The sequence below is a fragment of the Peromyscus eremicus genome, chromosome 3 (assembly GCF_949786415.1).
Source record: "Peromyscus eremicus chromosome 3, PerEre_H2_v1, whole genome shotgun sequence".
Taxonomy (NCBI): Eukaryota; Metazoa; Chordata; class Mammalia; order Rodentia; family Cricetidae; genus Peromyscus; species Peromyscus eremicus.
Window position 1 is genome coordinate 70,431,456 of NC_081418.1, and position 24,919 is coordinate 70,456,374.

The window sequence follows — 24,919 nt, forward strand, 5'->3', positions numbered from 1 at the left end:
ACTGTGGGAGCAAATGAAATCCCAAGTGAATTGTGTAGTTTACATGATCATGTAAACTTTAGTTTACATGGTCAAGAACCCCAATGCCTCAGGCCCATGGGAATGGCAAAGCCTTCCTCTGGACTAAGTATGAATGGTTTAGCTAAACAAGTATATGCAGAAATTCTCAACCAAAGCTTTCTCTTCTTGGATCGATCACTGCCTCCTGAGCCTGCCCCCTTATGGAGACCTCCTGCCAAGATTAGCTTAACTGGCCTCCTCCATCAGCTAGCTGTACACAAGAAATCTGCCTTCCTCAATCAGTGATATATAACAAATACCCAGAGTTTCCCAGCTCCTGGTGGTGTATCTCCATCAGAGCGCACAGCCCACCCGATCCCAGCTTTTCTGTACATGTGTCTGTCCTTTTCATTTATTCATCACCCCAGTCACAGCAAGTCCAAAGCCATGCAGCTTGTGGCATGTCCCTATAAAAACAAGGGCAGTCCTGCTTTTTGTGAAGGGTTGCTGCAGGAAGTGTAACTAACTTGTCTCGTGGGAACTGTGACCAGCTTGTCTCATAATCTGCACCACGTAAAAGGTAAAGAGAAATGCCAATGGTTGCAGTGTTATAGTGTCATGTTGCATAGTTGTTTTTTTGCCTCTGTAGTGCTGAGGATGTATATACATACACACACACACACACACACACACACACACACACACAAACACACACACTTATATGGGGGTTGCAGAGAAATACATGTATCTGGAGATCAGATATCTCATAATATTAACCATTTTAAACAGAACTGTATTGGTTAGCCTTGCCGAAAACTGTGTGTGTTACAAGAGATGTGACATGTCTGCACCCAGACAGCTATGTCAAAATGACAATAAGGGAACAGCAAGGAAAGGGGTAGGTGACAGATTAGAAAGAGTCAGGAAGATGTGAACACCCTTCCTAAGTCTTGCTTAAGGCCGGCATCCTGTGTGAGGCTGAATGTGACCCTCAGGAAGAGTCAAATGTCATTCTGACTGTTTACAAAGATGATGTCTATGCAGAACACATTGAAAATGATAAAGCTACAGGTCATTGGTAATGATGTAGGAGTCAGTCATCAGAAAATCACTCTAGAATGAGGGGTGTGTGTGTGTGTGTGTGTGTGTGTGTGTGTGTGTGTGTGTGTGTAAATATTCACTTTCTGTGGAGATTCAAGAGTAAATTCCATCACTTTCATGACCAAATTAGAATCTACACGCTTTCCTCACTCCCAGCACATAGCGCATGCCCACCTCCCAATAAGTGCTCGGTGACTGAGTGAACCAAGGAACTAGGGAAAGAATGGAGCTATCTACAAAGGCATGTGTCAACAAGACCTGCAGCAGCTGTGTACAGAAGAGGCTGGGTTGAAAACGATCTCTTTTCTCTTTTGCAGACCAGAAACTACTCTCCTGGGACCATTCATAAGCAAGAGACACCAACACTGTGACATATGCCGGTGCCACCGCCACCGCCGCCACCACCACCTCCTCTGCCTCCACCTCCTCCGCCTCTGGGGGCTCCTCCCCCTCCACCCCCACCAGGGCCCCCGGTAAGGCCTGTTTGTGTTTCTTTCTGGTTGACTGTGGAGCACTGGCCTTGGAATGATCTTGACCAGGAGCTTGGTGTTGGGATGCAGGTGATGATGCAGGTTCCCAGATGATGCAGGTTCCTAGATGATGTGATGCAGGTTCCCAGGTGATGCAGGTTCCCAGGCGACACCTTAGCATTCTGGCTCCGCTTGCCTGGATGAAATGCTTCTCTCTCCTGCTCCTCCACACATCTCATTTGCACCTTACTTCCGTCTCCATGATTTTCCCCTCCATTCCCACCACGTGGAGCAGGCTTCCCAGTCTCCCTAAGTGACTTTCTGTCTCACTGGGCACTCTGGTGAGAGGCTCCTGCTGAGATCAGGCCCATAAGACACTGGGACGTCAAGTTGTACATGTCATGCAGAAGGTGGTGAGAATATCCTGGCTTCTGTCCCCCGGTTCTATGTCCAGCAAGTTACATGTTGGATGAGAGCTACAGGGAAATGGGACTCACTGACAGAAGTTTCCTGTGTCTGAAGCAATGAATCCAGTCTACTTCTATCCAGGCCACATACTTTTAGTTTAACCATTTGATTTGTGAGAAGAGGACCACAGAGGGTGACTGTTCTGTTCTAGAACAAAAATTCAACCTTGGCACCAGCGACATTGAGACCGACTGTAGGGAGTTGCTGAGCTGTACATTTTAGGATACTTAACATCCTCAGTCTCTACCTATGCAATGCCAATAACATCCCTCAAGTGTGGCAATAAAAAAAAAATCCTCAGACACTGCGCGGTGGAGGAAAAAATATAGATGGAATAGGAATAAGTATTGAAGTTTATTTGCTGAACTTGACCCCAATGCCCAAATTCAAGGTCATTGCCACATGGCGATGAACAGTTTGTAGATACAGAAAACAACTGGGAAACTATTAGTGGATCCTAGATTTGCTGACACTGAAGAAATGCAACAGCCAGAAAAACAGACACATCAAAGGTAGATAGTGGGTCTGGGGGAATAACCGTTTGCAAACACTGCTGGGGACTTACACATCTCGAGCTTCCTCAATGGTGAACAGTTCTTTCTAGAGAGTTCTAGACAGGAAACAATAAACCTATGCGCATCACTGTATAGTCAGGTCATTTTTCTTTTTAAGAGTGGTTAAGAATTTAACCCTAGGCCGGGCGGTGGTGGCGCACGCCTTTAATCCCAGCACTAGGGAGGCAGAGCCAGGCGGATCTCTGTGAGTTCGAGGCCAGCCTGGTCTACAAAGTGAGTTCCAGGAGAGGCACAAAGCTACACAGAGAAACCCTGTCTCGGAAAAAAAAAAAAAAAAAAAAAAAAAAAAAAAGAATTTAACCCTAAAGTGACCAAAAAGAATTTATACAAAGGTATGCACAGCAATATGTTTCAGACTTGTGAAAAAATAATAGTTTATGAGAACTAAATTTTTTTATGTTACTCTGCACATTAAAAACATTTAATTAACACAATATTAATTAAAAATGACATATATGGTTATTACTTTTAAGAGTATTGACAGCATGCCTTTGCACATAATGAAATCTGTTGTGTAATTTACATCAGAAGTAGAAAAGATCATAGAAAAGATCATTGATAAGCTAATATAAAATTTAATATTTCGCCAGACAGTGGTGGCGCACGCCTTTAATCTCAGCACTCGGGAGGCAGAGCCAGGCGGATCTCTGTGAGTTCGAGGCCAGCCTGGGCTACCAAGTGAGTTCCAGGAAAGGCACAAAGCTACACAGAGAAACCCTGTCTCGAAAAACAAAACAAAACAAAACAAAAAATTTAATATTTCATGCCGGGCGGTGGTGGTACATGCCTTTAATCCCAGCACTCGGGAGGCAGAGCCAGGCGGATCTCTGTGAGTTCAAGGCCAGCCTGGTCTACAGAGCGAGATCTAGGACAGGCACCAAAACTACACAGAGAAACCCTGTCTCGGAAAAACACCAAAATAATATTTCATTAGGAAATTCTTTGATTAATTTTTTTGTCGTCTCTCTCATTTATTCCTTTTTTTTTTTTAATGTATGTCTCATGGAGGAAACAGGTCACTTGGAGCAGAAAATAACTATGTAAATTTTAGTATTTTTAAAATAAGTTTCTGCAATCTGGAAATTTTTTACCATATGTATTAAAGGCAGAAATAGTTAATGTTGGTGTTTACAGAGCTCTTATAGATTGGCACGAAAAGGATGATGGGAAAACAGATACAGGCAAAAAGTTTTTCAGATTTAGAACATTTCAGATTTTTGGATTTTGGATTTTTAAATTCGGGATGCTTACTCTGTAAAATCTATTTGTAACTATTCCAAAACCCAAAAATACCGAAATGGAATCTCCTCTTGTCTCATCATTTCTGATGAGAAATGATCCACCTGTAGTGAGAAAACATGATTCATCTGCTTGGTTGACCATGGGAGATTTCAGAATTGGCCACAGTGTTGCAATCAGACCTTGGAACTCTTAGGGAAAGCAAAGCTACGATTTCCTAAGAGACAGTTTTGTGGTGTCAGTCACACAGCTTAAAAATGAATGTACTCTGTGATCCAGTTTCGCTCCAGACAACCCTTCTTTAAGAAATTAGTGATGGGAGCCGGTGGAGAAGAACAGCAAGGGAACAAGCCCCCTGGACACAACAGGACTGATGCACACACGGACTCAGACACACGGACTCAGAGACTGGCAACATGCACAGATCTGTCAGATCGGGTCCCAGCACTGGGAGAGGAGGGAGACTCAAGCCTCCATTTCTAACCCATCAGCTATCTCCAATTGATAGGCTCACAGAGGACAAATTAGTTTTCTGCAATGGAGTCTCACTGGTGGTGGTACACACACCACCCTTAGGGGCAGCCCGTGCCCACGGCACATGCCAACACAACAAACCCAGCGGTACTTTTGAACTGCTTTTGTCCTCACACAGTTCTTTGTCGGGGCTTTTTTTTTTTTAACCTTACAGATCTTTCGCTTATCTAACACGGCTTCTGATTTTGTTTTTATGGGCTTTCTGTGTGTACAGATGTGTATGTCTCAGCATCTATATGTGTTTCTTGTGCTTTTTCTTTGGCTCTTTTTTTTCTATTTGCTTGTTTGTTTTGTCCTACTTTTTTTAGTTTTGTGATTATTATTTTTTATATGCCTATCTATATTCTAATGAGAGAGAGAGATAGGGTGTGTGTGGATTTGGGTGGGTGGGGAAGTGGGGAGGATCTGGAAGGAGTTGGAGGAGGGGAAAATGTAATCAGAACATATTGTATGAAAACAATCTATTTTCAATCAAAAGATAAAATATATACTAAAATTGTGAAAAGCATTTCTGATGTTCTGAAAAAAGAACACATAGCTATATGACATTAATAAATAGATTACTTATAATGGTAACCAAAAAAGAAAGCAAAAAAAAATTAATTACAGGAGAGTCAAAAGTTGTTTCCCAGTGCACAAAACAGCGTGCTAGATCTTCATTAAAAATCATATTCCAATTAGCACATAATGTCCAAAGTACAATTGCTTCAGGAAGATTGCTCAGAAAAGCTGCAAGCATCCAGTCCAGAGTTGTTGGGGGACAGCAAGATAAGCCAGGGAGTAAAGGCATTTGTTAGGCAAACCTCAGTGTGACCCTTAAAACCCACAGAAAAGCAGAATGAGAGAACTGATTACCCAGAGTTGTTCTCTTATCTACCACACACACACACACACACACACACACACACACACACACACACACACACTAATAATGATCTATCATTTTTGAGTTGATGGGGAAGAATGTTATAGAAATCCTAAGAATCACACAGAGCTTACATCTCTTTCCTTACATGTTGGGGATCAACCCATGGCCCACTCACAGAAAACCGTGGCTCTGCTCCTGAGCAGCACCCCCACACGGCCCTTTCTTACATACAGAATACTTCTAATCATGCAGGGAACCATGCCTCTAAAGTGGACCTCCTCTAGGATGACCTTATAGCACAAGCCACCAGCTGTCACACAGCAGGAAAGGCAGTCATAATCTGCCTAGGCGAGCACTTACACACATCTAGAATATGGGCAGTGCTACAGAGAGCTTGGCAAGCTGCAGCCTGTGGTCCAAACCCGGCCTGTGACCAAGGTGCTTGCCAGCCAAATAGCTGGGGTGAAGAATGGAAAGAAAAATATTTCATGATACATAAAAATGACATAATATTAGAATTTTAGCCCATAAATAAAGTTCACTGGAGCACAAGTACACGTCCATTTGTATATCATCGGAGCCTGTGTTTCTGCTGTAGCGCTGGCATAACAACCAAGAAAAATGTTATTTGATCAAAAAGAACTCCCTTCTGCTTGTGGACCTGTGTTTTAATAATTGATTTAGTTCGTACTGCTATGTTTTTAATTGGGGCAATAAATATTTTGTAGACATGATTTCTCTTTTGCTACAGACAGTCACATTTTCACTTGGCCCCTTGACCCCCAATCCCTGGAATATTTACTGTCTGGGCCCTTCCAGGGATGAGTCACCAATAACTGCCCTGCAGCCGGCTGGCCTATTCAGGCTCCTGTGTCTCTCCAGCCACCAGTGATCTCTAAACACTTCTATCATGTCTTGTCCTCCTCTGCTTTTCCTCTCAGGGACTTCCCATGACCTCTGGCAGGCCTACCCCAGCTTTCACAACCTGGGGCCTGCCTCCCTCTCCAGCTCCTCCTGAGCCCCTCTCCCAGGGCACTCCCCACCATGGTTTTTATACAGCTGTTCCTTCCGTCTGGTAGGATTTTCTACTAAAATCAAAGTAGAGGTCCAGTCCACAGACCCCACTGGCTTGGGTACTTTTTTCAAAGCCCTCCTTCAGAGCAGTAATTGTTTTAAACTATGTTTTTATTTTTATTAGTGTTTGCATTTATTTAATCTTGTATTTTTTTGCATTGTGCTTGAAACAGGCATTCAGCTTATGAAGGGAGGGAAGGAAGAAAGGAAGTGAGGAACGAAGGAAGGGAGGGGGAGGTGAAGGAGAGAGGAAAGGAAGGAAAGAAGGAAAAGGAAGAATGAGTGAATGAGACGGGAAATTAGTGACTGAGTAAATAGGGTTGAGAAACAGCTAGAGTTTTCATAACTAGTGGACAGGGCTCTACACACATGTTCAAGTCCAATCAACAAGACATTACTCAGGCCCCCAGGGCCCATGGGAAGTGAGACTAGACTCACTGAACACAGCATGAGCAATGGGAATTTGTAGTCAAGAGCCTGAAAAGATGGGTGGTGGAGAAGAATTGCCAAGAGGAAACGTAGAGGGGGGTCAAGGAGACTCTGGATAAATCTCTCTGCCTTGTTTATCTATTTGCTGTAGTAACCTGGAACCCTATGTGAGCTTGGCAAGCACTTTACTAGTTAGTAGCATCTCCAGCCAACCAAACACAATCTGGCATGATAGAGTTTATGACCCTGGTCAGAACCAGGACAACCAGATATCTAGAGGTCAGGGTTCTTGGTAAACATGTTTAACAAGGATCTTTTTCAAAACTGGATTATTTTATAAGGAAGTGCACAGATGGGCCTAGAAGTTCCTGATGCCTGACCAAGTTTTCATTGATTACAAAGATTTCTCCCTCTTGCCTTTCACCATCCCCTACCGGCCAACTCCAGACATGTGCATTTCTGTCATGGCAGAAGGTGGGGTGGGCTACAGGGGCTCTGGGGTAATCTTCTGCTCAGCCAGGCAGCTCTACCCTCGCCTCCCACCCTTTCCTGAAACCACACCCCCTCCAATCTTTTCAGCTGTTCTTCTTTTTCCTGTACCTTTAAAATCCAGTAAGCCATGTAAATTGCCTGGGGGGTGGTGTTGACTCACTTATAACTAAATTATTATTGTTGCTTTGTTTATAGGGTGTGTTTTTTTTAATATTTGTTTTTTTTAAGCCTACAATGGATTTGGATTTGAAATGCAGCAGAATTGCACTAAACTTTTGTTTTCAAATCCTCTTGTCCCTTTGTGTTCAAGTACATTAAATGTCGTAAGAGAACACACTCCATAAGGACATGTGAATTTCATCTGTCTGCCATGGTCTCCCACAGAGCAAAATGTAGGCATCACTGACCAGATGATAAATTTTGGAGATTGGTAGCCCAGACAGAGCTGGCTGGTAACATTCATGGTTGTAGCATGTGTATTTATTCATCAAGTAGATCTAGAGGTTTTCCTCACATTTGTTTTAATATTGCCATTCAAGCTAGAACATCCTCAGAGGGAAATGGTTGTCCCAGAGCTGATCATACCTTGTTATTTAAACATCAAGGAGGAACTGGCTTGGCTGTCATTGCTTTACCATGAGAGGCAGCACACTGATGCAGAAGATGCCACAGTGCCACGCATTTTGCCTACCTGTTTTGAAGACGGTGTTTATTAACACTGCTGGAGGGGAATGATAGTGGGCCCTCGCTGTTCTGTTCCCTCCTTACTGTTTGTCAAGTTGTTTCTTTAGGAAACTCGGTGGCATCGTTTTCCTCCTGTGGACTAAGGGTTCGCATGACTCATGGGCCAAGTTGCCATCTTAGAGTTGACGGTATCAGCCATGACTTACATGGGGAGATTTTTCTGCCTCCTCTGTCATGCTAGGGCCTCTGATAAGGAAAGCAGTGTGAGAAATGCACTGTTCTCCGGAGTCTTATGTTCGATGTTATTTGAGGAAGAAGTGGGGGTGGGGAGAACTGGGTGAAAGGAAGCTTGGTAGAACTGCGTATTATATGTGCTCTGGAAAGGTAATTTGCATGTACACTAGTGCATTTGCAATAATGAAGGGCTCACAGATTCTTAAATACTGTCACTCATGTGTGCTCTCTCGTCACGCTGGTGTTTTGATTGGTGCTGCTAACAGGGGGCTGGAGTGTTTCCCCAGGACCCAGTGATCCTGGAAGGAGGAGGAAGTTTTTGCAGTGCACTCTCTATGGGGATTGTATTAAGTTGGCTTTTTCTTATGTTTACCAGTCTGCACAAGGACACCTTTGTCTCCCAGTGACTTTAAAAACCTGATTCCTTTCTGTGTGGATTTGCATAGTGGGCAGTAACAATAGGTCTGTGAAAACCAAGCTGGTTTTTTGCAGCAGATTTCCTGTCTTCATGAGAGGTGTGTCAGGACCTGCCACTCATGCTTGCAAAGGGCCATTCAGGACAACGTTTGAATGTGTGTGTGTTCCGTCGCAGCTGTGAGGTAGGCAGGTGGCAGGCACAGAACGGAGAAGCCTGTATGGTATCTAGTTGTACAGTGATGATGCCCAGGAGCCGCCAGGAGCCCACGGCACCAGCGTTCCAGCCAGCAAGCCAGAAGGGCTTTCATCACACGGACCTGACCTGAGCAGGACCCACCCCGTGCAGCACCTATAAGGAAGGGAAGGGAAAATTGCACAGTGCCCAGACAGCCCTTGGATACAGCCAGGTACTGGAGCCGAGCCTCCTTGCCAGGGCATTAGTCACACCCCAAACTGCTGGGTTTGGGCCTTGAAATTCCCACCATCACTAGCTGTTCCTAGAAAACCACAAGCCAACCATGTCGTCCTCCCAGGCCTGTCTTCATCTCAGCATGGTTGTGATAAGAAGGGACATCCTAGAGCCTTTGGGGCCTTACATCCCTTGCCCCAGCTGCTCTGACTTTTACCTTTCTGGTCATAAAAGAAATATCAAAACCTTCCTACCTCATGTGGCGACTGTCAGGGAGACACCGGCCTGACCAGGTGTGAAAGCCTGAGGCGGGGTCACAGCTCCGCAAACGCTCAATGGTAGGCAGTACTGGGGACTCCTAAAGTCTTTAGTAAAAGGCCATGCAGGTGGTGACGTCTCAGCAGAGTACACCCTGGTTGTGTCAATGAAAGCATGCTAGCTCGTGTGCGCTCAGATGAAGGCCGTGAGGACAGACACCAATGTCGCCTGTCACCACTGGCTTTTCAGGCAGGGAATTTTTGCTTAATTTTGAATAATAATTCCTCCACTTTTTCACATACCCACACGAGATTTTTTTTTTTTTAATTTCTTGTGGCATTGTAGGTGGAACCCAGGGCCTTGAGTGAGCTTGGCCAGCACTCTTCGTTGATCTGCATCTCCAGCCTCATTGTTCTTATTTTTATGATTCCAAGAAATATGCCTTTAAAAAAAGAAAAGGCTGAGCAACGACCTGCCAGTGGGCTGAGGGAGACTGTGTAAAGATGATGGTGTGTGACAGTCGTGTGCTCAGGCACCTCCTGAGCAGCTGCTAGGCCTGGGCCCTACGCCAAGCACTCAATACAGATGACTCTCAGTTACAGTCAGAATTCAGTAGGGCCAGCACTGGTGGGCTGGGGAGGGAGCTGAGGTTCAGAGGCACTGAGAGGCCCAATGTCACAGACGCACTCAGTGGTGGAGGTGGATTCCTCGACATCTCCCCCCAACTGTGTACTGATGCATTCTGCCTTGCACACTCGAGACACCAAACAGTTGTAGGACCTCTACCAGCAAGCTGGGAGTGATGCTAAACTCCGACACATACCAATTGGGTCGTTGTTAATGAGAGCACCTTCACAGCTGGTGATATTATACTTCTCTAAAGATGTATTAACTTTTATTTTATGTATATGAGTGACTTGCCTGCATGTATGTCTGTGTACCATGCGTGTACAGCCATGTAGGGGACCAGAAGAGAGTGCTGGATGCCCTGGAACTCAGGTTACAGACTGTTGTTAGCCACCCAGTGGGTGCTGGGAATCAAACCTAGAACTTCTTCAAGCACAAGAGCTCTTAACCATTAAGCCATCTCTTCAGCCCCGGGTGATATTATTCCTAGTTTTAAGAAGCGCAGAGGGCCTAAGAACTTATCAAGAGGTGCACAGCTACTCATCTGATAAGGCTGAGGTCTGAACTCGGGCAGGATGGCACCAGACCTGATGTCCAGTGTGAGTGTGAGGCCAGCTGCCATTTGCTCGAGAACAGAATGCACTGAAGCTATGGAATTCTCAGCCACTGCTGGTGCCCTCTGGAATCTGCAAATTAGAGAATTAATGGATCACATTCCCCAAAACTTGGACATGGTATCCAACTCCTTTCTATATCCCAAACTGCTTCTGGGGTTATTCTTTTCTTTCTCATTTTCCTTTTTTTGTGTTTGTGGTTCCATTATTTTTCCATTTATGTATTAATTTCTTCCTTTAAATTAAAAAAGGGAGCAGTTGAGCCTCCAAATAAAACTAATGTAGCAGCAGAGAATCCCATTGAGGAGGAGGTGGTGCCAAGGCAGAGGAGCTGACAGCCCACTAGGGATGAGCTTGCACAGAGTCTTTGCCACCAGTGATATGAGCACACAGTGGGGATGGCAAGTGCCACAGTGGGGATGGTAAGTGCCGGATAAGCTCAGCGGCAGCATGCTCAGTCCCTTCCTGTGACCAGGCCATCATGTGAGGCCTGAGCTCAGGCTGACAGAACTCCTGGGTCTCTTCCTCAGAAAAGCGTAGATTCCTGAATCCAGAGCAAAGCATGCCGCTGCTCAGACAGAGAAATGGAGAGTATAAATCTGGTTTCCCAGTCCCAGATCAAGGGTGCATTGGTAGTATAGTAGTGAGCAGAATCCCTCCTATTCCCAGATCAGACGTTTGAGCAGTATATTTCCTCTTCATTATTTCCTACCTCTGGAAAGTGTCATTTTAAAGAGCCCCTTTGCCCCCTAAGGAGTCACCCTCCTCTTCCCAAGCTTGCTCCTCCCATGATTTGAGTACTCTCCTAAACAGACAAGAATGGGGTGAGGAATGAGGGAGGGTCTTGGGGCTAGTGGTCATGCAGCACCTAGAGAGTGACGCAGAGTCGGCAAACTATGCCAAGGCCAATGCCAGACACCCAGTGGACACCTGGCTCCTAGTTTTATTTCCTGAGTTGGCCCTGAGGTCACAGGTAAGGCTACTGTGAGCTGGCTAGCCACTGTCTTGTACCTTCCACCTGCCTTTGCCCTGCGAGCCCAGAGCAGGTTTTCTGCCATGCTGTGTAAGAACACCACCAATACCTCCAGCCTCTACTACGAATGTTCTGTAAAGCAAATGCAATTATGTCAGACAGAGCAAATTCAGGAGCAGCAACAATTAACACTTGGGAGATTATTGAAAAGCAAGAACAAATCCTTCAGCACAACCATCCTCATTCTAATCTGTTATTATTTTCTCAGAGAATAGACCCTACACCTTCGCTCTCCATAGAGGTACTTTAAAGCTCACAGAAAGCATGCAGTGCACCTGTTTTATAGATGGTAGCAATAGATTACCATTTTAATAAGATCCGTTCACAGAGGGGGAGCCTCTGACTGGGTTTCAAGAAGCTGATGGCAGGACTCCACCTGCACCTGCACGTGGAGTGTTGGAGCACAGAGGTGTGAAAATGTGTTTGTGTCCTGTAGCCCTCTGTTTGGAATGCACTGTGAGAAGCTGTGGGCTTCAGCAGGGAGCCTGTAACGACACAGACTGCTGTGTAAAAAAGGCAAAAACGTGAGTTTTAGAATTAGGCAGATTGAAAACTGAATCACGGTAGCCGTTCCCAAGCTGTGTGATAGGTGAATGACATACCAACTCTGAGCCTCAGTTTCCCCATGGATTCATGGGAATAATAATGGTCACTTCCTGGGGTCCATTGCCCCTGTCACAGAAACTTCAAGAAGGGAGGAATTGGGTTTTTTGTCTGGTTGGTTTTTGTTTGTTTGTGTGTGTGTTTCCATGTCTTGGGGATTGCGTGGCACACAGTGACATTTGTAAACACACATCAAACGGATGACTCCTACACTAACTGTGAGGATCCGACCAGAGGATGACAGCGGTTGCTTGCCAAGTGTCTAAGTAGCAGCAACAACTGTTCCAGAGAGCAGAAACACATCCAGTCAAAGGTCCACGTCAATGCGAAGTTGCCAGGATAGACAGCAGAAGTTAAGGTCAAGATTGGGAGCCCCAAGGCGACAGTCGCCATTAGTCTGAAAGGAGTCCAAGAATGGGGAAGAAAGAGCGCTACCTGAGATTGTCTATGCTTCCAAACTCACTCTGCCAGGTTGCCCTGCCCATGGATTCTGTGGATCCATTCTCCCAGAAGTGCCCTTCCCTTTTGTTCATGCTGAGTTGAGTGGACCCGCGTCCACGCTACACCGGGAAGCACCTGGGACAGCAGATTTGAAGCACATGGCTTTTGCTGGGGCTCGGCTCCACTGTGGTGTCTCGTGGGGGAGCGTCTTACCCACTCCAGGGAAATGGCAGCACAATTCAAATACTTTAAGCATTTGGAGAAGGCTTTGCTTTGTTGCTGGAAAACAGCAGTAGCAGACCAACACACTAGCAGAAGGGAAGGCCACCTGTCTCTGGATGCTTTCACAGCCAGAGCAGTATGGGAATTCTAGCTGGCCTGGCTCTCAGCCCTCCCCTTGTGTTCTATAGCAGCTCCAGGAAGCTGAGGTCCAGTGCTATGACCTGGTCTTTCTCTGTCTGAGCCAAACATTTATTTACTTTCTACTGACAGGGAAATTAGAACACAGGTAGAGTATTTTCTTTGTACTAGTTGTTACTGAAAAAAAAGAGAGTTTTAGAATTAGTTCTGATTTATTTTACTTAATAACACATTTATATATTTAAGCAGTTTTATATATATATTTAAAGTATTGGGAGGTAAACAGCTGGTTGTAATGCAGATGAGATGGACTATGAGTTGACCACTGTTGAAGCTAGATGGTAGCTCCTAGAGATCATTACACTTCTGACTGTTTGTATATGGTAGTAATTTTCTGTGACTAAAAAGAAACCTCCATAGATCTTAAATAACTTTTGTGACTTGGCAGAACCAGGAGACTGTACAGCCTGCTTACACTAATTCAGAGAGGTGTTCAGGGGACCAAATATTGGTGCTTTTTAATTTAGCAAAATGAGATTTGTATCAGCAGGAATATGCTTGAAGTTATACGTTGTCATGCTCTGTATCAAGCTTTCCTCATACAGCGAGGTGCTGAATTTTTAGGATTTGATATTATGGGGGTGTTAGCTGCTTTGTCATCCCGGGGTCCCCTGTAACCACTGGGCCAATCAGTGGCATCTAGGTGAAACCGTTGCTGGGTCTCACCAGGACTGCTCATCTCCTCTTTGTCCCCACGATCCTTAGGTGATGGTGCCAGGTGTGGAGGTTGGCTTGGATAAGAACAGTAGCCAAGCCATTGGAGCTAGGTGTGTGTGACGTCTCTATGAAGTTCAGTGTTGTTTTCTCCAGCCGGCCTCATCAATGCCTTCTGTGTGACCTCAAGCTCCTCTGCCCCTCTGTAGAACAGTCCCATTCTCATTCATTCTCTCTCTCTCTCTCTCTCTCTCTCTCTCTCTCTCTCTCTCTCTCTCTCTCTCTCTTTCTCCTTTCCTCCCCACTCCCTTCCTTTCTTTCTTTCTCCCTTCCTGCCCCCCTCTGTTTGCTAAGTAATGTCTGAAGAAAAGACTACTCTAAAACTTCAAATGTTTTGTTTTGTTTTTTGAGGCAAGGTCTCATGTAGCCCAAGTTGACTTTGAACTCACTACATAGCAAAAGATGAACTTGAACGTCTAAGTTTATGAAGTTCTGAGAATTGAACCTAGGGTTTTGCGCATGCTAGGCAAGCATTCTACCAACTGAGCTACATCCCCAGACCTTAAATGTGTCTGTCAAAGGATGGATTTTAATACAAAATGGGAGGAGTCTGGATGATGGGGACATGACCACACCACACCCTTCCCAGGGCTCATAACAGAATCAGTGAGAGTCTTTGAAAAACCCTACAACTCATACAAACATGCATGTTCTTGCTCTATGTTGGAAATAACTTCTTAAAAAGGCATCTCTGTCAGGATACACTCTTCTAGCACATATTACTTGCATGTTGCCTTCTTCCTTTTTTGCTGGAGAATCAATGCATTTCTCCAGAGGCCTCATTCTCTCTGCTGCCAAATACAGACACCCTCTCAGGGCTCTGACATAGACACAATAGTATGCCAGGTTTCTGATTTAGAGGGCAAGTCTGGAGGATATATTCAAAGTCTCTTTTTGGCAATGGAGGCTTTTCCAGGGCAATTACATTAGTACCTTCATATTGTCACTCAAAACAGGGAGTCTCCAGTACCTTACTGAACAGGTGGACGGAGTCCCATGATCTCTCTTGGCATGCAAAGCAGAAAAAAGATGAGAGAAGTAGGTCACTGGGAATAATTTGGAGTCTGCTGAAGGTAGATCCTTTACCCTGCTGGGAACCCGTGTCTAGCTGTACAGAGGCTGCGTTGCATTGTACAGAGCCACCTTGAACTGCAGTGTTTGGGAATCCCGGGCATACCGACTCACCCCTGAAGACCAACAGCAGCAGCTGTGCAGAAATCACTCACCACCTGGTCAGTTCAGTGGACCCTGGCTTCTGCACCCGCAGCTGTCCCCACCACACTCAGTAGGAGACGCCTACTGAGAGACATCTGTCTTTCTAGAAACAGATTGAGCTGTCCCCAGACAGAACCCACGTCTTGACTCTTGTTCCTGTGCTGCGGTGTGCCCACATCCCCACGTGTGTGCATGGCTTTGCTGCCTGCATTTATTGGCTACTCAGAGAAACACACAGACTACATCCAAGGAGTGGTTGACTCCAAGAACGTAGGCCTCTGCTTCTAAAGACTCAAATGCTGGAGGTGCTTCAGCGGTAATGCAGTTCAGAATCGATGGACAGACACCTGCTGTTTCTGGACGCTTATGGAGAGTCCGATCAATTCCTGGCAGCCTTGCATTATCTTAGCATCCATTATAGATGATCTCCGAGCAAGGGCAGAGCACTTGGCCCTGCTCACCTGCTGTGCAGTGGTTGCTGATGTCTCTTCCAGATCTCCTGGTTCCTGAAGACACTTGCTGGTATGCTGAGTCCCTGATGTAACTGGAGCCCCTAGATGGACCAACCTGTGACACAGACTGGGTCCTAGTGTAGAACTGGGGTGGGCAAAATACACATGGATCACATAAGTCATGAAAACCAGATGGGGACCTGCTTTTATTATATTTTATTTATTTATTTTTATTTTACAAATGATATTACTCCTCCTTTTATTTTGATTTTTGTGTTTCTCCTTTTCTCACGCTACCTAGATTCCTTGTATTGCTTCGTCTATACTGCCAGAGTTAGAAAATCAAAATATAAAGCACACAGTTAAATTCAGTTGAAAACCAAAACAACAAAACAGTCAGGTGTGGTGGCACACACCTTTAAGCCCAGGACTCGGGAATCAGAGGCAGGTGGATCTCTGGGAGTTCCCTGCTAGCCAGGGCTACATAGTGAGACACTATCTGAAAAAAAAAAAAAAAGATAAAAATTCAACTAATAAATAATTGCTTTAGAACAAGTATGGAGCAAATGTGGCCAAACTTATACATACAATAATCATTGAGATTAATTCAAACTTGAGTGTCCTATTTTATCTGGCAGTCTTAGGCCACATTTATGTTTCTTGGATATGTGTATTTGTAGATAGATAGATATCTCTCTACAAAATAGCTCCTTTGTAGACGTGCTTGCTTTTCCTCACCACAAACCCAGGACTCATCTGGTCATTTGCATGTTCTGGAGAGCTAATAATGTTTCTCCTGTCTCCTTTTTTTAAGTTTATGCATCTATTTTCTCTTGTGGATTATCTTACTTTGGGACTGCTGGTCATGCTTGACCAGGTTTGGTTCCCAGCACCCACACAGTGACTCACAACCATCTATAACTCCAGTTCCAGGGGATCCCAGACCTGCTTCTGACCTGTTTTTCAGGCACACTCATGTTACGTACACACAGGCAGGCAAAACACCCAGATACATAAAATAAAATAAAGAAATAAAAAACCCTGCTTCCACAAAGCCTTCCTAACTCCTTTTTAAAATTGGCTTTTGTGGAGTTTGTTTGTTTGTTTGGGGCAAAGTTGTTGTTGGTTTGGTTTTTTATTTGTTTTGTTTTTGTTTTCATTGTGACAAGGTCTCACTCACTCTATAGTCTGGAGCTAGGTATGTAGAGCAGGCTGGTTTCAAACTTGTGGAGAATCCTTGCCTCTTCCTCCCAGGTACCAGAACCCACTATACTGTGCATGTGATTTGATTCCCAATAGCCTTTATTCTTACAGCAGTTTTAGTTCTTAGAAAAACTGAACAGAAAATAATGTCCCCACATACTCCCTGTCCCCCTGCAAGCATATCCCCCACAATGAAAACCAGATTTTTCACCTATGCTTAAAGATGCTTCGTTTTTCAAACCACCCCTTTGATGGTGTCATTACTCAGAGTGAAGAGAAAACTTACCAAAGATTATGATTCTTAAAGATGTTTATGTGGTGGTTTTCTACAGTGAGTGCCTTACATTCATATTACGACATGGTCTTATTTTCTGCCAGTACAGTGTGGTTCTTAAAATGAAATTCACTGTACTATAGGTCAGAGCAGTAGCTGGCAGGTCAAGAGTAGCTGATACCTAAGTGAATTCATGCTCTAGTCCTTAAAGCGTCTAGGGCAGCAGGATGCTTCTCGGTCTTGGAATTTTCCAAAGCAGGGCTGCACCTGCTTCCTTCGGGGTGAAACACACTGGGCTCACCAAGAGGCAGAATCCATCTGCCTACAGAAAGGACAACACAGCAGTAGATCTGAGGTTATGGAAGTGAGGGTTGCATCAGCCCACGGCACGCCAATTGCATGGAGCCCCAGTCAGCAGACCTAATTTTAGGAGGTGCAAGACAGAAATACAGTTGAGAGGAACGAACTAAAAATAATTCCTCTCTATTCCTTGCAGTTCACGTCCTCAGACAGTCTGAATGTGTTCTGTTTCAGCCAACGAGGTCCTTGTCATGGTTGGCATGATGACCTCATGAGGCACAGTGGGACCCGGCTTCTCTTTCGAGCCACTGCAGCTGTGGTGACCTTCCACTTCTCTCCTGGCATCCAGTCAAGCCGGGGCTACTGTGTTTTCAGAAGATTAGCAGTGGCCCTGTTTAGTTAAAATAATCTTCAAGGACAGCATGAGTGAGAGCATGCTGTGTGAGGCATACCTCTGGGGTACCCACAGGCCTCTTCTGCCATTATCATGAAGAACATTTATTTTCATATTTATTTATTTGTTTGTTTGTTTGTTTGTTTATTTTTGTTTTTTTTTTTCTGAGACAGGGTTTCTCTGTGTAGTTTTGGTGGCTGTCCTGGATCTTGCTCTGTAGACCAGGCTGGGCTCGAACTCACAGAGACCCTCCTGGCTCTGCCTCCCGAGTGCTGGGATTAAAGGCATGCGCCACCACCGCCTGGCTTATTTTCATTTTTAATTCACACTGTATTTATCACATTAAAGAACAAGTTTGATTTGAGTGGATTTTTAGGGTTTAACATGTATAAGGCATTGCGCTAAGTACTAGAAATGTGACTTCAGACAGAATTTCTACCTCAAAGGAGATACTTGAGGGGACATATGCATGTCAAGATGGGCATGGTATCCAAACACTGGCTTCAGGTTGACAGTAAGATGTGCTCAGAAATCCTTGTCTCATGTTAGAATGGTCAGAGACCACCTGAGGCCAGACAAGTTCAGTGACCTGTGTGAAGTTGTTGATGACAGGTAGGATTAAAGTCTTTCCATTCTCCCACCATTTCTCTGCAAAGCTGCTGTGCTCGTAAATGGTGTGTGTGTGTGTGTGTGTGTGTGTGTGTGTGTGTGTGTGTATGTGTTATGTTGCCTTAGTTTGGGCAGCAGAAGTCTTACAGAGGCAGTGAAGACTGAGACCCTCCCTGAAGTTGCAGAAATCTTCAGGAGGCAGTAGATTCCTATGGGCAGCAGTCGGGCATCTAAACAAGTCTCTTTTCACCCCATGCTCAAAGTCCAGCTGCTCCTGCCCCGCTGGACCAAACTCTCTAAGTTTATGGCTGTTGTCTAGAAAACACTTACAAGGGATGAACTGTTTATTCTGATTCTTGAGTGGGTTCCTGGAGAAAGTCTGCCCACTGGGCCTGGGGAGGGGATTGGGTTTCAGTGGGAAGGGTGGGAACAGGAGACTGCATCAGGTATGGGGGAATGTGTGAGAACTGGGATGGGAATGGGACCAGGAACAAGGAACTTGGCACGTACAGCTGCCATAGTGAATTTGATGGTAACATGCACCATGGTCACATTCTGGAAGCCTCTAAACACCATGCCTTAGTGATTTGTGATTAGTGAAGATTTGTCCTAATCCTATGTGTAGGTCACCGTAAGCATGAGAAGATTATAGGGGAAATGACATGAACACTTAACTGGAGAGGAAAAGTTTGAAAGCGAGAGTTCCTTGGGGAAACCATTCAAATCCATGATTTCCAGACACCCCACTTTTCACCCACACTTCTGCTCCCACTGCTGAGATCACAGCCCTGGTCTAAGCGGTCAAAGTAAGAAATAGAAGGACTGTGGACAGGAGAAAGTGGTGGTAGATGAGAAGGAAGGAAGGAATTGGTGTCTTTGGGAAGGAGAGCTGGTGGGAAGTAAAACTAACTATGGAGGGAGAGGGTTTTTGTTTTGAGTCTGGTTGACTTGAAGGATGCTCCTGGGATGTGTATCACAAGTGAACTAGCAGGTGGTGCACAGAGGTTATGTGTGCTCCTGTGTACACATATGGGAAGTGGTAGGAAGGGCCTGGCGTGGCTCCTGAAAGGAAGTGGTGTCATTCCAGCACCCATGGCATACATGGATGCCTGAGGCTTACAAACATCCAGTAGGCTTACTCTCACCGGAACATGTCGTATCAGCTTCTGGCACCATGATGTGGACAAACTGCACTGGTAGACAACAAGACCAGCATTGACGAGGACGCTGACAGGAATGCCTCTCCTTTTTCTTTAGGAAAATGTCAGGTGTGAGTGCTCTGAATGTTGAAACTTTCTTGTATCATAGGTGCGTTGTTGTGGAATATTATTTTAACTACGGAAAGGTGTGTTGCGTGTGTTCATGCTGCATTTGTTTAACTATGTAAGATGTGTTACATTTGTTTCACCTTGCCTGCCTAAGGCACCTGATTGGTCTAATAAAAAGCTGAACAGCCAATAGCTAGGCAGTCGAAGGAAAAGCCGGGCTGGTGGGCAGAGAGAGAATAAGTAGGAGGAGGAATCTGGGCTCAAAAAAAAGAGAACAAGGGAGAAAGAGAGGGTGATGCCTGGGGCCAGTCAGGCAGGCAGCTGCCAGGCACAGAGAAAGCAGTGAAAATAGGGCATACAGGATGAAAGAAAGGTATAAAGCCCTGCAGCAAAATATAGATGAAGAAAAACAGGTTACATTAAGTTATACAAGCCAGGGGGACAAGCATAAGATAAGGCCGAGCATTCATAACTAATAGTGAGTCTCCATGTCTTGATTTGGGAACTGGTTGGCTGTCCAAGAAATTTTGCTACAGTGCCTTATGGCTGTGACATGATAATGAGTCAGAGAGACCCAGGGACATCACACCAAAGTGCCAGTGGGACCAGGAAGAGCCTGGCTGCTTGAGGACATGGCATCTCAAAAATGTACCAATTACTGAAATGAAATACTGCAGGAAGTTGGCAGGCAAAACAGAGCAACAGCATGTATGAGTGTGGTTTGAGTATGCTCCTGAGGCCAGTTTTTGGAATAACAGAGATGATAAGTCTACTGAGATGTGTGGAGTTGTAATCTGATTAAAATGTCCACACTGTTAACTTTTTAAATTCCTTTTTACACCTATTTTGTGTGTGTGTGTGTGTGTGTGTGTGTGTGTGTGTGTGTGTGTGTGTGTGCATGAGGAGGCCAGAGAACAACTTGAAGGAATTGGTTCTCTGCTTCTACCATGTAGCTCTCAGGGCTTGAACTTGTCATCGGGCAAGGGTCTTTACCTGTTGTTTTTATTATATTGAAGCATCATCTATCGGTCAGCTATTGACCTGCTGCTTGAGAATCTCAGTCTCTTATAGCATCCTCTCACCTCTCCCTCCCGTCTTCTTCCTTCTGTGAGGTTTTTACTCCTCGATTCCTTCGTGGGACCCGGATGTGTAAGTGCTGTACTGTGTTAGTCATCTGTTGCTCAGACACAATCCCTGACTCAAACACAGCTTCAGAGGCTTCAGTCCATGGTTGGCTTGCTCCATTGCGGGAGTCTGAGGTGAGGAAGAGCATCATGGTGGGAAGAGAATATGGCAAAGCAAAGCTGCTCACACCATGGTGGCCAGGAAGTCTGCAGAGACAGGAAGGGGCCGAGACAAAGCACTCTTCAAAGGAAAAACTCCCAGTGACCTACTTCCTCCAATCAGGACTGAACTCCCAATATTTCCAGTCACCTCCCAAAGACACTATCAAATATAGAATCCATCAATGGATTAACCCATTTATAAGGTCAGAGCCCTCATGCCCCAGTTACTTCCCAAGTTTCTTGCCTGGGAATGTCGTTAGCATTGGGGACATAGTTTTCCGTAGTGACAAACCTGTGCTGTTCACCGTCAGTATGCGACAACATGCCTTGACTCTATCGTGTAGGGTGTGGTCACTGGAGCCTTTACCGCTGTCCCATCTCTCCTTTATCTTTCTTTGGCCAATTTTTCTCTGCCACATTTTTTTAATTTCGTTTACATATTTCAAGTTTCGTGTGGTAAGATTGACTCTCACAGAGAGGGTGACAGCTCCGTGATGACAGCACACATTTAGATTCGTGCCATCGCCACTGTCAATCAGGCCACAGTTCAGTTCCACCCCGCTCCACAGCTCCCCCTTCCTACCCCCTTCGCGGCCACACCCTCCTTCCGTCAGGGTCCCTGGCAGCCCCTGACCCTCCTTTTATTGTCCCGTTCTTACCCAGTTGCTGGGTGTTGCCCCACATTTTGTTAACCCGGCCCCTGCTGAAGGGCGTCCCGGCAGTTTCTAGTTGTTTCTGCTGCTCTTGTTCCTTTGCTTCTTGGTATAAATTTAAGACTCGCCATGGCGATGTCTATTTTTAAATCTTACTGGGCTTTTGACTGGAATTGCACTGAATCTATACATTGACCTGTTCTCTTTATTGCATTGTGTCCTCCTGTGGACACAGTGTACATCTTTATTGATTTAGACCTTCCTTTCATCAGAATTCTATGGTTTTTAGAACCCATACCTTGTGCGTAGTGCTACGTATTTCTTTTATATTTGGAAGTCTTTTAAAGTGTTTTTAAATGTTTGGTTTCCAGTTGTTTATCCCCAGTTTACAGTCTCGCTTGGTTTCTGTGTACTGACCCCCGTAAACTATGACCTTGCTGACTCTCCTTTTAGCCCTACCTACTGCCTAGTAGCTCATTTATTTCCCTTTCTTACCTTATTGCGAGTGCTAGGATTAACATTATGATGTTAAATGAGTCTTGCTTTATTCCTGACAGCAAGAAGCTACTTGACCACTGAGTCTGTGGTTAGCCAGTGGGAATGAAGCTCCCTTCCATTCTGTTTGCAGAGAGCTCTTATCATGAAAGGATAATAATTTTGTTGAGTTTTGATGCCTTTTCTTAATCAAATGATGTGATTGTGTGATTTTTTTCTTCATCTTTACACTGTTAATATGATGGGTCTATTGATTGATTAGCAGTGTATACACACACACACACACACACACACACATATTGCTGGGCTCTATCAACTTCTTCAGTTAAGGATTTAAAACAACTGCATTCTGTTGTGTGGTCATATTTGAGTGCTTCCTGCTTTGACTCTAAAACTGTTTCTGAGAGTTTGAAGATCCATAACAAATATTATTTTCATGATTATGAAGTATAAACAGGAGTCTTGTGGAGCCAATTGGAATTGTATGATTGCGTTTGTCTCGCTTTGAGACCAACGTCTGCTGTACCTATAACCCACTGCCTATCTCCTTCCTTTCTCTATTAAGTTGCTCAAAGGTAGTGCCTGTCTCAGACAGTTTCTCCTTTTTCCTGGGGTTTGAGGTTCTCTTTGTGTTTTTTCAGAGGCAGAGAAGAGAGCAGACATAATTTCTTTGTCGCTGGGCATCTTCCAGCCTTTCCCTTACTCCCTGGCTCCGGATGGGCCCAATTCTCCTCTGGTTTGAACTGGCTGTTCCAGAAACGAACACAGCTGTCACCTGGGACCATCTTTTTTGATCTCTGGCTTTATTCCGGGAATCACAAGCTTTAAAACAGGAAAAGGTGGGAGTCTGTTGGAAACTATTAGAGAGTGCTGATATTAATAGCCAATGTCTATTGAGTAATTACCAAGTGCCATGCATTGTTTTAAAATCGTTGCAAGGATTGCTTCATTAAAATCTCACCACAGTGCATATGGTAGTAGATATTATTCTCTTCCCAAGTTTGCAGGTAAGAAAATGGAGACTTGAAGAGGTTAGTTAAGTTGCGGAAGTTATACCACTAATACACAGAAGATCTGGAACCCACTCGAGTTGGTGGGACTGTTAACTCAGTGGGTTACAAAACAAAACAAAACGATGTGAATATAGGAAAAGGTTGGAGGGAAGAGGGAAGGTGGATGGTTAATCAAAACCAAGAGAGGATGGTTTGGGTGCCAAGTCAGGAAGGAGAGCCTCCATACTTCATTGGCAGGGCCCCAGAACTGGAGTGAGAGCCAAGTAAAGGTGTCAGTCAAGTTAGGGAGCAGACGCCTTGTGATCCTCAAAAGGGCCTGGAGAAGGTTCTGGAATGGAGGAGAAGCGTATGATCTCTCTTTGAGCAAATCTGGGAGTCATTGTTTCTCAAGGATCCAGTCCATGCCAGCCCCGGTAAGTTCCTCTGGGTGTCCATGCAAAGAAAACGTGATTGGGGTGGATGGGGTCTAAATCTACCTACATTATGATGATACTTCTTGAACTTCTTGGAAATTTTGTCATCCCTCCCTTAGTTATATATTTTTTCCACTTCTGACACTTTCCACGTGAACAATATCCATAAACCCCACCATTCCCCAGCCTAGAAGCCTTATAAACATTGCATTTTGCCTGCAACCAGCAAGGAAGCATTAGAGGAGAACTGGACAGAGGCAGACCAGCAAGGTTGGCACCTAAGACCTGTGGGTTACCTGACGAGGGAGTGTCGGGTGCAGGTAACTTACAGCAGAGGGTATCAGCCATCTGTGCAGCGTAGGGTTACTCTGCACTTTCCATGAGTGCTCACACCCTCCCAGCGGAGGCATTTGACACACTCAGTAGGCAGGTCTCGAGCCAGTCACTCAGCACTGACTGTCATTTCTGGCACCGGCAGAGGCCTAGCACTTAGTTCCTATGGCTCCCACCTTCTCCGAAGCTTCACTCACCCTCCCTGGGTCTTCCCTTTTCCTTCTGATACCTCTTACCTGCCTGCTCCTTCCTGCTCTGGTTCTCACATTGCTTGAGAAGCCACATCCCCTGGTCTCAAGCCAGAGGGCAATTGTCCCAGCCGTAGGTCAGCCTTGCACTTCTTGGATGACGTCATTACGAAAGGGTGGAGTAGCTTGGTATCAAAAGAACCAGGCTTCCCTGGGCTTATCTCTCAGTTCTATGCTTCTACGAAGTAGAGCCTGTTTCATGTCTGGGCCTTGTCCATAAACTGGACTTTGTACCCACAATCACACACTGTATTATCATAATAAGTTCTTCAAAGGCCCCTAAAATGAGTTGAGGCACACAGAGCCCTTGAGATGATGCCTAGAACACATGAACAGAGAGAAAGAACCAGGTCTCTGTAGAAGCGTGGTTATTTCACAGGAAAGAGAAAGGAACCACAGAGAGCCTTGAACTTCATTAGGGTGAGTGGGAAACACCCATACCAGAAGGAAAAATGCTGAAATGGTGAGCCAGGCATGAGGAGCATAGAGTTTGTACATCAGCTGGGAGGGAGCCTGGTTCTCTTTGGCAATACTTGTGACATGAAGTTCCCAAGAAAATGAAGCCACGCTTATGCATTCTGTCAGGCCAAGGTGTGTGTGTGTGTGTGTGTGTGTGTGTGTGTGTGTGTGTGTGTGTGACAGAGAGAGAGAGAGAGAGAGAGAGAGAGAGAGAGAGAGAGAGAGAGATATTTGTGATTGGGCAGAGATAGAGTGTTACAGAGTAAAAACCAAATTATCTCAGGTCACCTTTAGTCCCCTTAGGCCATTTATTCTCCATCTTTCTGCTTGACCGAACATCCTTGTGGCTATCAGGCAAGATCCTTTGGGGGATGCACAAGCAGATCCCTGGTTTCCACCAACTCAAAGGCTTCGAATGCCGTCAGACAGCACTGGAAGCCTACAGCCGAGACTCCCCGCTCCGCTGTAACCCACTGATGTCCCCATCCATGTCTTTGAACGATGCCTTGACTTGTGGTTTTCTTTGTTCTGCTGTTATAAGAACATCATAGAACTGTTACCACTTTGGGATGTGGCATTTGGGGTGACCTGGACTGTGTT

At 45.1% G+C, this 24,919-nt stretch overlaps 1 protein-coding gene across 1 annotated transcript in view; it reads left to right on the top strand.

Annotated features, from left to right (window-relative positions):
- The window catches only part of Wipf3 (WAS/WASL interacting protein family member 3), an 80,628-nt gene that overhangs the window by 26,159 nt on the left and 29,550 nt on the right, over positions 1-24,919 (top strand). Inside the window, exon 2 of the mRNA XM_059257870.1 lies at positions 1,419-1,574. Coding sequence (XP_059113853.1) covers positions 1,476-1,574 — 99 coding nt within the window. The 5' untranslated portion in view covers positions 1,419-1,475. The remainder of the gene's footprint in view (positions 1-1,418; positions 1,575-24,919) is intronic.